The following is a 15,192-nucleotide window of genomic DNA, read 5'->3' as shown; positions in this document are numbered from 1 at the left end:
TAAAGCACTTCAGAGCTGGAAAAGGAGCTGAAGGATTTCACAGAGAATTGATTCTCTGAGCTTTTACCCTCAGTGAAGGGAGAGGAGGGAATTCTTGTGCTGCAGAAGGCCCCTGATAGCAGCTTATACCTACTGCTCTGAGAACATTAGAGTGGTTCAGCTGAGGTATTTTAAACCAGTCTTTGAGGATGGTATTTTCCCCTATAGCGAGGTGTACTTCACTGTATTGTAGAAGTGAATGAGCATTGTAATGATGAAATAAAGGAATGTACCACGAATACCCTCTGGTTTTTGCTGTCCTCACTGTGCAGTTGAAACATAGGCCATGATTTCTAGACAGCTTCTTTTTTCTTTTTTCCCCCCAGGAGTTTTTAGATAGCATTTCTTCACTGTGATTTAAGATTTGCTCAACTTACATTGTTGGTCAGTTTGACCCACACAAGAAATCTTGCTCTTCCTCCCTTGTGCACTGTGGCCTCAAAGTGCACTCCTGCACTGTGAGCTTTTTAGTTGTGAAGCAAAGCTTATTTTGGGGTATATGTGTACCAAGGATGTCTTGTTTCAGGGCTTGCCTCTTCCTAGGGGCAGTTGAAATAAGAAAGGGCACTGAGAAAGGCTAGGTATCAGAAATGAATAGGTGTGGGACTGCCAGTGAGGAACAGGACTGAAATTCGTGCCCCAGTTCCCCGTGAGTGTTTAATCTCAGTAGCATTCATACAGGTACCATGAAACCTCGCGAGGGCAATGCTGCAGAGGATTCTTGCTGAGGGATGCATAGCAGCACTGTACACCAGGGCTCTTGCCTCTGCTGCTGCAACTGGAGCGTTCCTTGGCTGCTGTGCTGCTGCGATAATTTTGCCCGAAGTGATTGGACCTCATGAAATAGTACTTATTGTGTGGTGGTTTTACAAATAAGAAGTGGAGCTTTAAATGAAGTATACCTGTCATCCTCTTTCCTGTAGAATGAAAGCATTCATCCCATTGGATCCTATTATAATGAAATAAACCTTTCAGCATACTGTCCATTATTTTTAGTATAAGTGTATTATCACTGATACATGCCAGACTGACGGCAGGAAACCAATGTCCTCTATTGATTCAGAGAAGAGACATATGTGCATAAATACAGACCACATTGTCTTCACCACACTGATGCACTGGTGTGTGTCAGATCCATCCCGAGGCACTACATGGACATGGTGGAGAGTATTCCGGTGTTTCTTTGGTCTTTCTTCTGAAGATGCTACTAATTTGTATAGCAGCAGGGATTGTGTGTCGACCTATTTACAACAAACTTAGGACCACTCCATTTGCCACAGAACAATAAAATACCTACCAGCTGCTAATGACTTATCATCCTGGGCCAGAAAGCAACTAGAGACCTGGAGGGTGAAAGGTTGTAAACTCCCTTACAGATCCTTCTTGTCGTGTATCTCCTGTCCGCATGCTTTGTTATTCAGGTGAAGAAACTGTAGTTTAAAAAAAATCAGTGTAGCTGTATTGAAATTGAACCACCTATTTGTCAGTTGCTTTTTAAAAATAGAAACAGACTTGGCTTTATCCAACATTTGGATTGAAATTGTTTATTGAAGTGGAACTATCGATTAAAAAAAAAAAAATCTTAGGGGTACATGATCTTGCAAAGTGCCAGGCATCTTTATCTTCTATTGAAGTTGGGGTATTGAGGCACTCAAAGCTTCTCCTGGAGCCTGCCCTTCAAAGAAAAATACACTAACAATATACGCTTTGTCTTTCCCATCTATTATGTAATTGAGCACGTTATGTCACTACACGCGTTTACTGCCAAGAAACAAAAAAAGCCCGTACAATTTTAGAAGGGCTTATTTTTTTTTTTTTTGTCCAAACCGAAGTTAGGTTAACCAGGATATAAGAGCATGTCTTTGCCAGCCCGTTAAAGAAAAGATCTGTTTGTAGTACTCTTAGTCCTGATGTCACAGGCACAGCAAGGACATCAGAAGGAGGAGTCAGATTACAGTAAGAATGGGCAGTGCAGCATGCAGCCGGAGTAAACGCTAAATCAGACAGGGATTGTATCAGGGATAAGACTGCCTGCAAAGTGCTCATCCTGAGGAGGCACACTGCTCTCTCATGCTTCTCGTGCTGGGAAATTTCCACATAATGTAGAATGAAAAAGCTCTGTTTTACATGTCAGCCCTGTGCAGGAGCTAATGCTGAATACACAGCGGTGGGATCCTGACTGCATGATTAATGAGAAACATAATGTATTTTGGTAAGTGTTAACCGTGATGTAATTCTGCTTCTGCTCACATTATCAATAGGAGTGATTATTACAGATTTCGGATTCAAGAACATTTCGTGCTGGCACGCACCTAAAACTGACAACTGGGGAATCCTGCCGGCTGTGCAGTTTGAAAGGATTCCATTGTCTGGGAAATTTTCTGTTTGAGTGGGCTACTGCGTAGTTCTAGCGGTTTGAAAAACAAGCTAGATAAGATGAACTCGTGCTAGGTTTGTTTTAAATGAACTTGTGTTTCATCTGCCGAGAGGGGATGAGAAATGCTTGTGAGGCATGGGAAGTTTTAGACTAACTTAATGTAATGGACGAGCTGCTACTGCACTGTCAGTGCTGGGGAGGCACAGTGAACCTCAGTATTTCATTCAGCTCTTAGTTTGAAGAATTCAAAGGTACAAAGGCGAAACAATGTTTTATTTGCAGTGCTGTGATTGCCGAGTACTCTGCATTGTGCAGATCGCTGGTGTGGGGTTGGCTCCTTTCATGCCACAAAATGCGTATTATTTTAAGCCTTTAGGGGTCTTGGAGCTGTTAAATATTTGTGCAGAGTTTAGTTTTGTTGCTTGATGGAAATCTTCCTTAGGCTTACAGCTGAGCTGGCTGCATACCCTAAAAACATAGTGTAGAGCTATGTCTAAGCAATGTAGCGCTGCAGTACTGGGCTGGGATGTACGATTGCAATATAATGCTGCAAGTTAGTGCTTTTGAAGAGCAAAGAAAAATAAAATAGAGAATTTGGTGTTGTGATGGAAAAATGCTATTCTTGACTGCTTGAAATCTCATCTAGTCTCACTGTTAATTTATAACTGCATAATACTTAGAATGAACCCAGAGCAGGGAGTTGGAGGATTTCTGGGACATTCAGCAGCTTTCTCAGTTTCATTAAATATTGAATCAGGAGTTCACTTCAAGCTTTAAGGGAAGAACTTTTTAAATATTCTCAGCCCTTTCAAAAAAAGTACTGTGCCTTGTGCCATGCTAAGCATTAGCTTCTTATTTTCATAAAATTAAAGACTGTGTATGTATGTGTGCGTCTTTAACAGTGGAACACATCAATTATGAAAGCAGATAGATTTTTGATGCAAACTGTCATAGCAGAAAAAAATACACAAATTGGTTGAGTTGTCAGAACTGTTCTGTGTCCCTTTCAAAGATAAATTTTCAGTGGTTTAGCTTTACTACATTTTCAAAAGACTGAGGAAGAATAGGCAAGCATTATGGTTTTAAGTTTGATTAATTCAGATTACATCTCTTGACTATTAAAAAAGTCAGGTTAATTTGCTATTCATTTCTTTCAGGTATTTTTCTACCATTAACAGCATTGCAAGCGCAAGATGGGTTGGTTGGGTTTTTTTTAACAATCAGTTATTCTTGTGTAGGATTAGAAGTTGCAGTTTCCTGAAATTATAGAGTTAGGGTATTAGGTATATGTTAGCTGCATGGTATTTAATTTTATCATTTTTTTCCTGTCTCTAATTTTAAGAAACATGTAATGGTGATCAAACTTTTTGATGTTACTTTGAAAAAATAAAAATCTCTGTTTTGTTTTCTGGTGCAACACAAGTTTTTAAATGGAAAAAACTGCCCTGTGCTTTCTCTCTGCTTTGTAGGAAATTTCACTTCTGAGAGCAGAGCTGAAAGTTTCTGCTAGGCAGGTTCTCTGTCTGCTGTGTTCAGTCTGAAGTTTCCTTCAATGTTAAGTTTTAAATGAATGTTCTTGTTCCTGTCTTTTGCATAAGAAAGCATGAGCTGGGGGATAATGTTTAGCTGTGGTTATTCTGGGTATTTTCTTGCTATTCTGGGTATTGCTCTGTCTGTGAGAAGCCAGAACATCTGTAATCTCACCTGTCCCTGTTACTGCACTAAGCAGTATTGCACAGAGCCAGATGAAAGCTTGACTGCGTACATCGTGCACCTACTTTGATTTCAAATTGCTACAGCCATCCTACAGACAGTATTGGAATTTTATTTTTTCTAAGGAGAAAAAAGATACTTTCCTATAAATATTAGTAAAGAATTCTGTAGTGTTTTTTGGGGCTTTGGAGTTTTTTTAAATCCATACATGCAAATGTTGGGCCACATAAGTATAGAAAGGGCAGAAAAAGAAAGCATTTCTCTATGTTTGTATGCATCTTGTTTGGCTTTCTGGGCCTTCTTGCCTATTCGCTGCTGATGTAAGGTGGCATAGTGGGAATGCGTGTGTTCAGCACTTAGGCTGAAATAAATACTGAAAATAATTACCACAGAAAGTAAGACCTAACCCTCTGACAGTATTATTGTTATGGAGCAAGTGTTAATGGGTGAAGTGAGTTTTTTAACTATCAGAGAGAGAAGTTGCTAAATTCAGGAATTTGTCGTCATGTTTCTCTCTCTTTTTAAAGCTGTAGCCTCCAAGAAGACATTCTACCTTTATCTTGCATCCTACTATGTATTTTGTATTGTTTGAGCTGAGCCTTCAAATAATTATACTCATTGTAACCCTTCTAAATTCATGAGCCTTTATTTCACATTGCAACCGAATACTGACATAGTTGTTTTAAGAACTGCTAATTTTCACTCACCATGCTGTGCTTTTGAGTTTGTTGTTTGGTCACCGTGGATACATTTGTTACTTGTTGTATTGATTTTGCATTCATCATTTCAAGTTGAATAGGAATATGGAGTTGTAATAATAATAGTAATAAAAATCCTACAAAATGATGTGGTATGTTTATAGAGTAAGCCTAAAGCCAATGAAAATAATAAATTTCTGTTAAGTGTTATCATACGGAGACGTTTTGCATTTAAGAACATAACATACGTACCTCAGAGAAACTTTTGCCTGTATTTATCGCCAAGTTAATAATTTAGCATAAGATAAAAGTCAGCTGTGACCATTCTCAGCAGTTCTGAGAGGAGGAATGGTGGCTGGCTGTCAGTGCCACAGCGCAGATGTTGCACACTGATACGGGGGAACCTCCCCTAGTCCTGCTCAATGTGAGGGCTCTGCTGTAGCTAATGGTCAGAGCTGGACGCTGCACCTCTACCGTACAGGGCCCCACCGGCCACTGTTGCCTTGGCTCGGCCACCTCGCCATGGCTGCGCCTTGCTGGGCCTGGCAGCGCCGGCGGCCACGGGAGCTGGCTTGTCCTGGAGCACAGTGGCTCCACGGCCACCCCTGGGGCTGGGGTGGCCACTCCGGTTGGGGCAGTTGGAAAGTGCTCTTGGCCAGGGGAAGGGGCAGAGCTGCTGGTGCATGTCCTGCACTACTCCACAGGCCACGGCTGTCGAGCTGGAGGAAACGCCGCAGTGATATTGCAGTTCTGGGACAGTGAGCACGGGTCCTGAGGGCTCAGGGAACCTGGCTGGAACTGAGAGCAAAGCGAATCTGCCACCCCCAGCACCAAAAAAAAATCACTGCCCCCATACTATGCCCTTACAGAAGAAGCACAACTCAAAAAACCTGCAAAATTAAAATTTACAAAGAAAAGGGAGAGGAAAAAAGGAAAATATCGTACCTTTTTTTTTTCCCCTTCCCTGCCTTCTCTGAACCTATTACTGTATTAAGTAACTTCTGTTCTCAATGTTTCACATTATACAGGAAATTAATATACTGGGACAGAAGTTAATATGCTATGGGATAAAATATAACATTAAGGGAAACATACAAATAATTTTTGCCTGAAAATGCCATAACATTGCTGTTTGTGTGGTGGCTGTCTTAATTTTCAGAGGGGTTTTTTCAGTCAATGTTGTAGAATGTAGTAGCTCATCTCCATACATACTACTATTCTGAATATCACTTTTTATTTCTGGAACACTTTCTTGAAGAAATTCATGCTGGATGAGTCATGGAATGAAAAGAATACCCCCCCCCCTCCCCAAATCCTATCACCTCTTTAAAGAAAACACTCATCGTACAAGCCAACCGACCAACTGCTGAAACAGGGAATTATTTTTTTGTTTCAATCAAAATATTAGGTTGTTACTGGTTTGTTTTTAGGAGGTTATATTTCCTTCTAGGTTAGACACTGTGGAGGCCTTTAGTACTATTTCTGTTTTCATTTAAGTCAGGATGACTCTGTGTTGATAAGGCTGTTCTTTTAACATGTTTTGAGAAGCACAGATACTGGATTACTGACTGTGTTTTATCACCAGCCATCTGCAATAAGAAAGTGTAGTTAATATATAATGGATGCTGTGTGTGACAGAAGAATTCAGCTGAGCTAGCCAATGTATAGGATCTTGAAAACTGCAGGAGCCTGATGTTTATATTTGGAACATTACAGCCTCCTGGGCAGTGAAGTTCATATCTTGAAGCACTGAATAATCATTAATGCATGTACACATAATAACAATAAAAAAAAAAAATCCTGTTTGAACTTACAGAAACTGGTCTGTGCTAGATTTCACCCTTTTAGTTTCTTTTACAGAAACTATTCATTTAAAATGCCACTAAGTACATTCAGTATGTTGCCATAACAAAAAGGTCCTTTTGCCATTACACAGGCAAAAAAAAAAAAGTCATTCCAAGTGTAACTTTTCTGGTGGCTGAGAGAATTATTCCAAAACCAAAACTGGATTCAGTGGTTTCCTGCTTCATTAGAGGAGATTAGATCACAGTTGCTGTAGCTGAAGGTCCTTTAACAAAGTGTGTGTACGCTCACGTGCTCATGTGAATGTGTGTCTGTGCACATTTTAGCTGAAATGTAGAATCTAATCCTCCATGCCTTCCTAATGAATGTCTTCGTTCTGTTAAGAAATGAAATTTAAGAGGAAACCAGATTTTTAAAATTTTCATTGTGATATCATACTTCTGGCTATTTTAATTTTTTTTCCTAAAAAGCAATTTATATAAATTTTTACAAAATATTTAAAAATAATGAGAGCCTTTGACTGAATTATGTCATATGGCTTATACCTCTCTGTGCCTGTGTGCAAGTATCCTTCCATGTTATTTTGATTTTGTTTCATAAGCTAGTGGCAATTCTAGAAATTCTTGCAATTACAAAAATGTTAATCGGGTTACAGGAATCCCTTTAAAGATTTTGCCTCTCATTGATCTAAAGAAGATGGTGGTATTTGAAAAAGGAGAAATATATTTGGACTGGCAAAGGGAAATATTTCAATTTTCTATTAGATCATGAAAAGTTCTTGAAATACAATAGAGGTCGTAAGGGCTCCAGTTTTAAAAAAGAAGATATTACATGTAATATACTGCAAAGATTAGTTTTGCAGCTGAAATTGCATAGATGATTGGTAACATTCAGAGAAAATGCAGCAAAAGAGAGAAATACCAAAGCTTGAAGTGTCCGAGATTGCACTTGAATTAAATTGCTGGGGATGAAAGTGGGAAGAAGCTTTTCTCTATTGTAGGGCTAAGTCATTATATGGCAAAACCACTTTCTGTAGGTCAGCCTGTATGCTCAGTTATTTTAGCAACACTTCTTTGAGAAATCTACTTAGGGGTGAAAAATCTAATACACAAAGCTGCATTACTGGCATGCTCATATATTTAGACCTCCTTGTTCATTTTGTTGAGCACTTCCTTCAGCTCATCAGTTTCATGCTCACAAACATGTTCCTTAGACAATTTTTTTTTTCTATGTACATATACACCATAAAGAGTTACTGCAATCTTAAGTAAGGTGTGACAGCTTAAAGTAGTTGGCAAGGGTCTGGATCAAATGTAAAATATGAAAATGCAACCGTAATTCCAAATTGGAATTGTAAGGGAGGCTCTTATGAAAGTTCAATTACTATACACCCTTGCTTCTTGTTAACATCAATGATAATACAGTTCTGTCTCTTTCGATGCTTAAAATAATATCCATTTAAAATTTCTTTAGGTTTGAAAAAATGGTAGGACATCTTGAGTCCTTATCTGGTGTTTGAACAAAGTACTTGCTCTCCCTCTGCATTTTTTTTCTCCTTTTTTGTCTTATTTCCCTCCCCCCCTCCTCCCCCACCCCACTATTTCTGCTTTAGAAAAGGTTGCATCTCTTTTAAAAAGATGGGGTTAGATCAATCTGTTTATTTTTTTTATATCTCTTCTAGCTGGCAGTTGTTTGGAAATCATAGGAAATTCTTCCATCACTATGGGATAAGGTCCTCTTTTACCAAGCCAACTAATTTACTCTGTTTTGTAGCCCCTGCAGGTTTCAGAATTTAAAACCATAATGTACCACTTGCTTTTCAAGTAAAGCTTGAAAAGCTCCTGGGGTTTGGTAGTGTATAGTATCTTCATCTCTGAAGCAGTTAAAGGAGATACAAAAATGAGATTGACCGTGAGTGCCTGCTAACTCTGGGTATGGCTGTTTGAAATTTTAACATAGGCTTAGGGTCTCAAAGGGCTTTGGCTCATACTGGTAATTTTTATAATGTGTGTTGTTTATGTTTTCTCTTTATTACAATGCAAACCAGTAGTCTCTTCCCCAATTCCCTTCATCAGAAAACAAGATAGAACCTAAAAAGCGGCTTTATGCTAGAAAACCCCCTCTGAATATTAAAACTGCTTTCTTGAGAACAAAGGAAAAAAGCTAGGCTTAATTTTCTCTTTGAGTATTACTTCATAGTGGTTCTCTTATTTATTTACTTTTATGCATAATTGAAAAAGCAGATGGACAATTCATTCAAATGAAAGCCATGAAAATTTTGTCAGCTTTTGTTCTTGTTGACCTTGTTTACTCAGCTTGTTTACTATGGAGTGTAGTAAGTTATGAAGATAGAGGGAGATAATGGCTGTGTTTTCCAATATTGTTACCCATCGTTGCACTAGGGATCAATACTGAATGAAAAAAAAGAAAACCAAAAAAGACCAAACAAGTTAAAAAACACAGAACCTTGACAAGCTCTGCTACTGTGAGTGCAAAAGGAAAGAGCAGGTGGAGAGGAAGCCAGTCTGGGCACTGCAAGAAATATCAGTGCTCTTTTTGCTAAGCCAAGTCATTTTTCAGTAGTGACCTGAGGGTCTACTGTCTCTATAGTGCAATGTTTAGCAAATTAGGTTTTGTTTGCTGGTATTTACCTGTGATAGCAAATCCACTCACCTCCTGTCAAAACCAGCAATGTAACAGATGCATTCCGTTTGCCAGATATGTGACTATTATGTAGGAAGCACACTGTTCCTCTATTTTTCTATTATTACTGGTAAGTTGTGCTGCTGTGAGCAGCAAATTTTTCAACAGTGGCTTGTCTGCTTTTAGGTAGCATAGGATAAAGTAATAACTGCGCAGACATACAGAAAACTTTACATAATCTCCTATTTAACTTTGTAATTCCTGTGTTTGTAAACACAGGAATTTCACCAAACAGGCCATAAAAAGTTGTGTATGCATATGTAAGGATATATTTAAATCCTTTCACTTTTTGTCTCCTTCTGACTGAGGGCATGGCAGCCACACAAACATGGGCACTGTAAAGCCACTGAACTGTATTATTTGTAGTATCCTTACATGATTTTAGCACTCAAGACATGATGTAATCATTTACAAACATTGGTCTCGCCAGTCCTGACCGCAGTGTGTCTGCCGTGTAAAACTGGTTGTTTAGTCCTCCTTCCCACTCACAGTGCTAGGGCAGTTGCCACAGCCTCCTAATAACACATTTAGACTCTTAGGCTTAAATCTTAGTAGCCCTGAGTACTTGGAAATTGCATTGGTCTACATGGTATGATTATTCTCTCCCCATTCTTTCTTTATTAAGGAAGGTTTCAAAATAATAACTTTTTCTTTTCAATTGGGTTGAGGTAAAAGTTTTCGTTGCATTTATAAATTCCTAATGGTTTCCCCTTTTTTCTTTCTTTTTTTTTTTTCTCCCAATCCTTTGCAGTATTTTTGTAGAACATAAAAGATATATTCTTACATAAGTACAGCTGACAAACCTACTCAATGCTAATTAGCAGCCCATCCAAATTAGCATTTAGCTCTACACATCTAACAACACATGCAATAGGTTACCTGCAGGAAGAAATGAAGGTTTTTAGGCTTGAAAGAATCAGTGGCCTTAAAGAGGGACATTACTACACACATGCCCACACAGATATGCTCCTTCACGTGAATGAACTTACCGAATGTAATGAACAAACACGGAGAGGCTGAAAAGACATTAAAAAAAAAATCAAAGCAACACTGGCAACCTCTCTAGTAATGTAGATACAATCAAAATGTGATTGTGGAAAGACTCAGAGTGTGTGAAATGTATGTAAACTCTGCTGGCAGAGAAAGGCAGGCAGGCAGCAGGTAAAGTGGGGTGGCCTGCTGGTGATGCAACAAAAAGGTCCTGGCAGCACCACCCTTCACAAGCATTCCAAGATGACCAAATGAAACTGCTCTGTTTTGCCGTAGTGACTAGCTTGAAGCAGAATTGTCATCACATGCTATCATCAACACACCGGGAAGAAAATTTATTTAAATACTCTGAAATTAACATTGTGAAGGCCATGAATGATAATGCTGTATGTCACTGTGGACACCCAGAACAGAGATTTTAGGAAGAAAATGCAGATGTGTAAAACATTAATCTATTTTTACTTATTATTATCATCCCCTGACCTATTTTTTTTTTTTAAAGCTTAATATATCCAAAATATTTAGTGTAGTGAAGAAAAACAAAACAGAACTGTCTCAGGTAGGCAGTCTTGGATGATAGTTAGCATTGAAAAATATTAACAATTAATATTCCTAAAATATCCCTCAGTTTATTCTAGCAATGTTTGTCATTTGTATAAGTTTTTTGTGCATTTCTAGTAGGAGCGTTTCTTCACAAGAACATTCACAAAGATAAAAATTGCATGATACTGTATTGTAATTTATTATAGGAGGGTTTTTTTAATGTTAAAAGCTATGCCAGCACATTGTCAGCAATACAAGCTCACTTTAGATTCATCTGAAAACAGAAATATTTCCATCTGACCTCAGTATATAGTCAAATGAATTATGAATATTTTATATCAAATGTCTATTTGAGAGACTCCAGCTGAGCTAATATCTTCAAAATCAAAAAGATAAGAAGAAATAATGGTAATTATAAATTTTTAGCCCTTTCTAGATGCTCACAGCAATAAATGACTAATGCTGTCAGAGAATGTTTACCATAATAAATAAGTTAATCTTTTAAGAAATCTTTGTGAGGTGCCTGTGATGGGCAGATTTTCAGTTTTGCAAGTTTTTCTATCTCTGTAGCCAGGTTCTGTTTTAGTACATAGTGTAGGGAGCTGATTTTGGCATTAGTTGAGGTAATATTGATGGTTTGTCTGAAAGAAGTTGGGCAGCTTTTGAAAACTGTTGGTATAATGTAAGTATATGGCAAGTGCTAGCAGATATCAAAAAAAGCTCTTGCAAGTTCAAGAATCTTTCAGAAAAAATTGAGCTTTCCTCACTGATACTATTTTTACTGAGTCAGATCTGTTCATAGAGAAGGAGGAGGTTTCAGAAAGTAATTATTGTTTGTAACGAACTGTGGAAAGTGTTGGACTGTGCTAACAGATTTTCTTGAACGCAATTTCATTTACTGGACCTAACATCCTGGGAAGCTTCCATGGCGCCCAGAAAAGTCAGAGTTTCAGCTGTGCTGGAAATACTAAACTAGACCTACTCTAGTTAAGGTAACCGCCAGATAATTTGTTGCAGTTGTGTTTAATACCTCCAATAATTTCAAATATGAATTAAATGCTCTTCAAAATCTTAAAACTGATCATCAGCAGTGTAGTCAAACTTCAGCAGCCAGTTGGGCAACAGGTTTGGGGTGGTGGCAGCGTGATCCAGTGATGGCAAAGGATTTAGCTGTTTGGGTTGCAGATCCTCTTGAAATAGTTGTTCTCTGAACCTTTGCCAGAAGAGGCAAAGAATGTGATGGAAATATGAGCTCGGGTGGTTGGATAATTTGAATTGCATTGGCCTCGTGTGGGGAGCTCCACTCATGGGAAGATGCATCTGCAGGAGGAAGTGTGGTGCTGCAGGTCTAGCCATGCTAGATGAGCTCTGCACACCTTTGGGGCATTCCCTTGTCCTCCTCAGCTTTAATGGTTTCCATAGAAAGGCTCAGGAATCAACAGACAATGAAAGTTACCCTCATTTTTTTGTTTCCGGATGTGTTTTAAAACCACCAACCTCTTTTCTTATAAACTTGCATGCAGCTTTCTGCTGCAAACAAGTATAGTCATTATTGTTCTTATTAATTTCCGTTTACCAAGTCATCTGTGCCAATAAGAATAATATGACATTCTTTAGTCACCTGAGCTATTTGATTCTATACACTCCTAGGCCCATAGCAATTCCCTGTTAGGTTTACATTTGCAAGGAATGCATCTCTGTGTATAGGATGGTGGCTTGCAAGCTTTCCTGGTTATGTGCAAGTTATGTAGAGTATCTCTTAATTCACAGTAGTCCTATTTAAGTTTTATTTAGTTTCTGGGGGCAACCACTCCAGTGCCTTGTTGAACTGGGATGTCTTTTTGGCCTCATTAAGGCACATTATTGGCAATATCATTAAAAAATCAAGACAATTCAATGAATAGTGTAGTAGTTTATGGTGGTTCTCCTTCAGTTAACAGAGTACACTAGCTAAGCAGTATAGCAGCAGTAAGGAAAATCTGGGATTTCTTCTCTTCCCCACCTCCCTCACCCCCCACCCCACACCCTCACTAGCAGAGGAGGCTTAACATTTTTCTTAGAGCATCATCTCATACAGCTCTGTTGAAGTTTATGACCACAAATCATATCAAGCTATCATTTCTGTGGGTTTGTAGCTCAGCCAGAAAAAGCTGCATGTGGGAGAAGTTCCTTTCTAGTCTGCAGGATTTTGACATTTGCAGTTGTGTGTCTGGAGCTACTGAATGGACATGTATTAAAATTGTATGTGGGTAATAGTTTCTAGTGACAAGGAAACTGTAATTTGTAATTAGAATGTTGGTTTGACTTTTGAATGTGTCATTTTGGAAAGGCCAAATAACATTATACTACTAGAACATCTAGCAAATTTGAAATTTATAGTGAATTTTAGGGGGAAAGAGATAAAATCTTGTACTAAATCATGTCTGATAAGAGGCCATTGCTCATGCTGTTAGAGCAAGAGCACAAACTTAAGGAAATATTCTCAAAAAAAAATTTCCATTTAAAAAAATTAAAGGGTTTCTAGCCCCCTTGGGTGTGTATGTGCATTTACTGCTTTCCATTGTTTTTTTTCAGTGTGTGATAGCTCTAAGAAATAGCTCAAGCCACCTTTTCCTAGCGTTCAATGAGCAGAAAGAATCCTGAAATCATGTGAAGTGGTAAACCTAATACATGGGACTTTCTAGTTATATTCTTTTGGGCTTTTATTTATTTATTTATTTATTTATTTTTTAATTTGGGCTAAAACAGACTTGCTTATAACTGCAGAGGAAGTTGTAGGGAAACACTGAAGGGTCTTATAAATGCAAGAAATGGGTATTTGGTGGGAACCAAATTCTCAGCAAGTGGCCTATTCACTTCAGGCTATCAGACACTGAATTGCACTGACTTTTTTCAGTCTTTTTTTGCTGTTCTTGGGTTTCCACCAGTCTTGGTAGTCTGACTTTACCAATTTAGTAGCATGACCAGGCCTGGTCTTGGAAATACTCTACAAAAATGTGTTGAACAGTGCCCAGTGTAGCAACCTAAAAGTGAACTCTGCATTGCTTTATTTTGTATCCCTGCTGCAATGTTCTTCTATATGCAACTTGAAGAACTTCATAAGAGTTCTGTTCATACAGTTGATGCTTGACCTTGGACACAGAGATTTATTTAACTTTCACTACTTTTGGAACTGTAAATACTCATGTAGCTGAACACCTGGGTCATTTGATGCTTTCTGTGAACTTATATGGTCAATTAAGTGAGAAATAAAATGGAAATTTTTTTGCCATGTGGTAGCAACAGAATCTACATAGCAACATGAAACATCTGTCTGTGCTCTAGGTCTTGTCAATGTATTTTAAGTATAATTTGGCTGTCTGAAGAGTTTAATAAAGAAATCCTATCGCTCCCCATTTAAATTTTATCTATATTTAGACAAGATTACCACATATACTGCCCAAGTCCAAGTGAAACAGAATAGCCAGAAATACAGGTTTGGGGAGTCTTTTCTCATATGAAAAATTAGATCTTTCTGTAATGCAGAAACAAAGGCAACAGATTTGTGAAGCTACAGATACCCTGTGTTCAACTTAGAAGAGCAGAAGCTGTAAGGTCCCAGCCGAATGCAGATATGTAAAGACCAGAATTTTGCCAGCATCAGTGGTTTGAGGATGAAAAAGTTTGTGCAGATCTTGAATTTTGTCATGATTTGGCCAACTTGCTGAAATTTTCTCAGCGTTTCAGGTTAACACACCCAAAACATTCTGCTGTGAATGAGGTGATTTATGTTTAGTTGCAGCTCCAGATCTGTAAAATTGGCTTGAGCTTAAGCTCTGGAATGCAACCCTTATACAGGCAAGCTGTGCTTGGTTTCAGGTTTCTTAGAGGCTTGCATGCAAAATTGCCTCATTACTTGAATTGAGACCTCTAATTAAGCAGATTCAGTGTGCTGCAATAATTGTCCTTTAGTATTTCAGCTCACACTAATACCCTGAGTAACTCTTCTTAAGCCACTGGAACCATGTGAACACATAGGGCTCTTCTTCTTAACACACTGTCTTTTTTTAGTAAGATTATGGGTGTTTTTTAATGTCGTTTCTAGATACAGGAAGTGTGTTCTTGTCACTGGAATCATCCTGATTTTTTTTTAATGATGTCGGAAAGAAGAGATGGACATCTTCTTGCATCTTTGGTAATAGAGTATCTTCATCTGATGTTTATTATTTCATCACACATTTCTCTTCTTACATGGTGTGTCTTGGTATTTTGGGGGTTTGTTTTGTTTTTAAAGAAAACAATGCCAAATTCTGGATTATACAAGCAAATTCTCTTGTATATAGTGAT

The 15,192-nt window shown here is 38.3% G+C and overlaps 1 protein-coding gene across 10 annotated transcripts in view; it reads left to right on the top strand.

Moving 5' to 3' along the window:
* ZNF385D (zinc finger protein 385D) overlaps positions 1 to 15,192 on the top strand; it is a 428,588-nt gene that overhangs the window by 252,202 nt on the left and 161,194 nt on the right. The window contains exon 1 of one of the 10 annotated variants that reach the window (XM_069007271.1): positions 2,020 to 2,251. The exons of the other annotated variants lie outside the window; for them this stretch is intronic. Within the exon in view, the coding sequence (XP_068863372.1) occupies positions 2,230 to 2,251 (22 nt within the window). The 5' untranslated portion in view covers positions 2,020 to 2,229. Of the gene's footprint in view, positions 1 to 2,019; positions 2,252 to 15,192 lie in introns of those variants that run through there. 10 annotated transcript variants of the gene reach the window in all.

The sequence above is a fragment of the Aphelocoma coerulescens genome, chromosome 2 (assembly GCF_041296385.1).
Source record: "Aphelocoma coerulescens isolate FSJ_1873_10779 chromosome 2, UR_Acoe_1.0, whole genome shotgun sequence".
Classification (NCBI taxonomy): domain Eukaryota; kingdom Metazoa; phylum Chordata; class Aves; order Passeriformes; family Corvidae; genus Aphelocoma; species Aphelocoma coerulescens.
The sequence above is the reverse complement of the archived record's forward strand: the minus strand, read 5'-3'. Positions and strand labels throughout refer to the sequence as shown.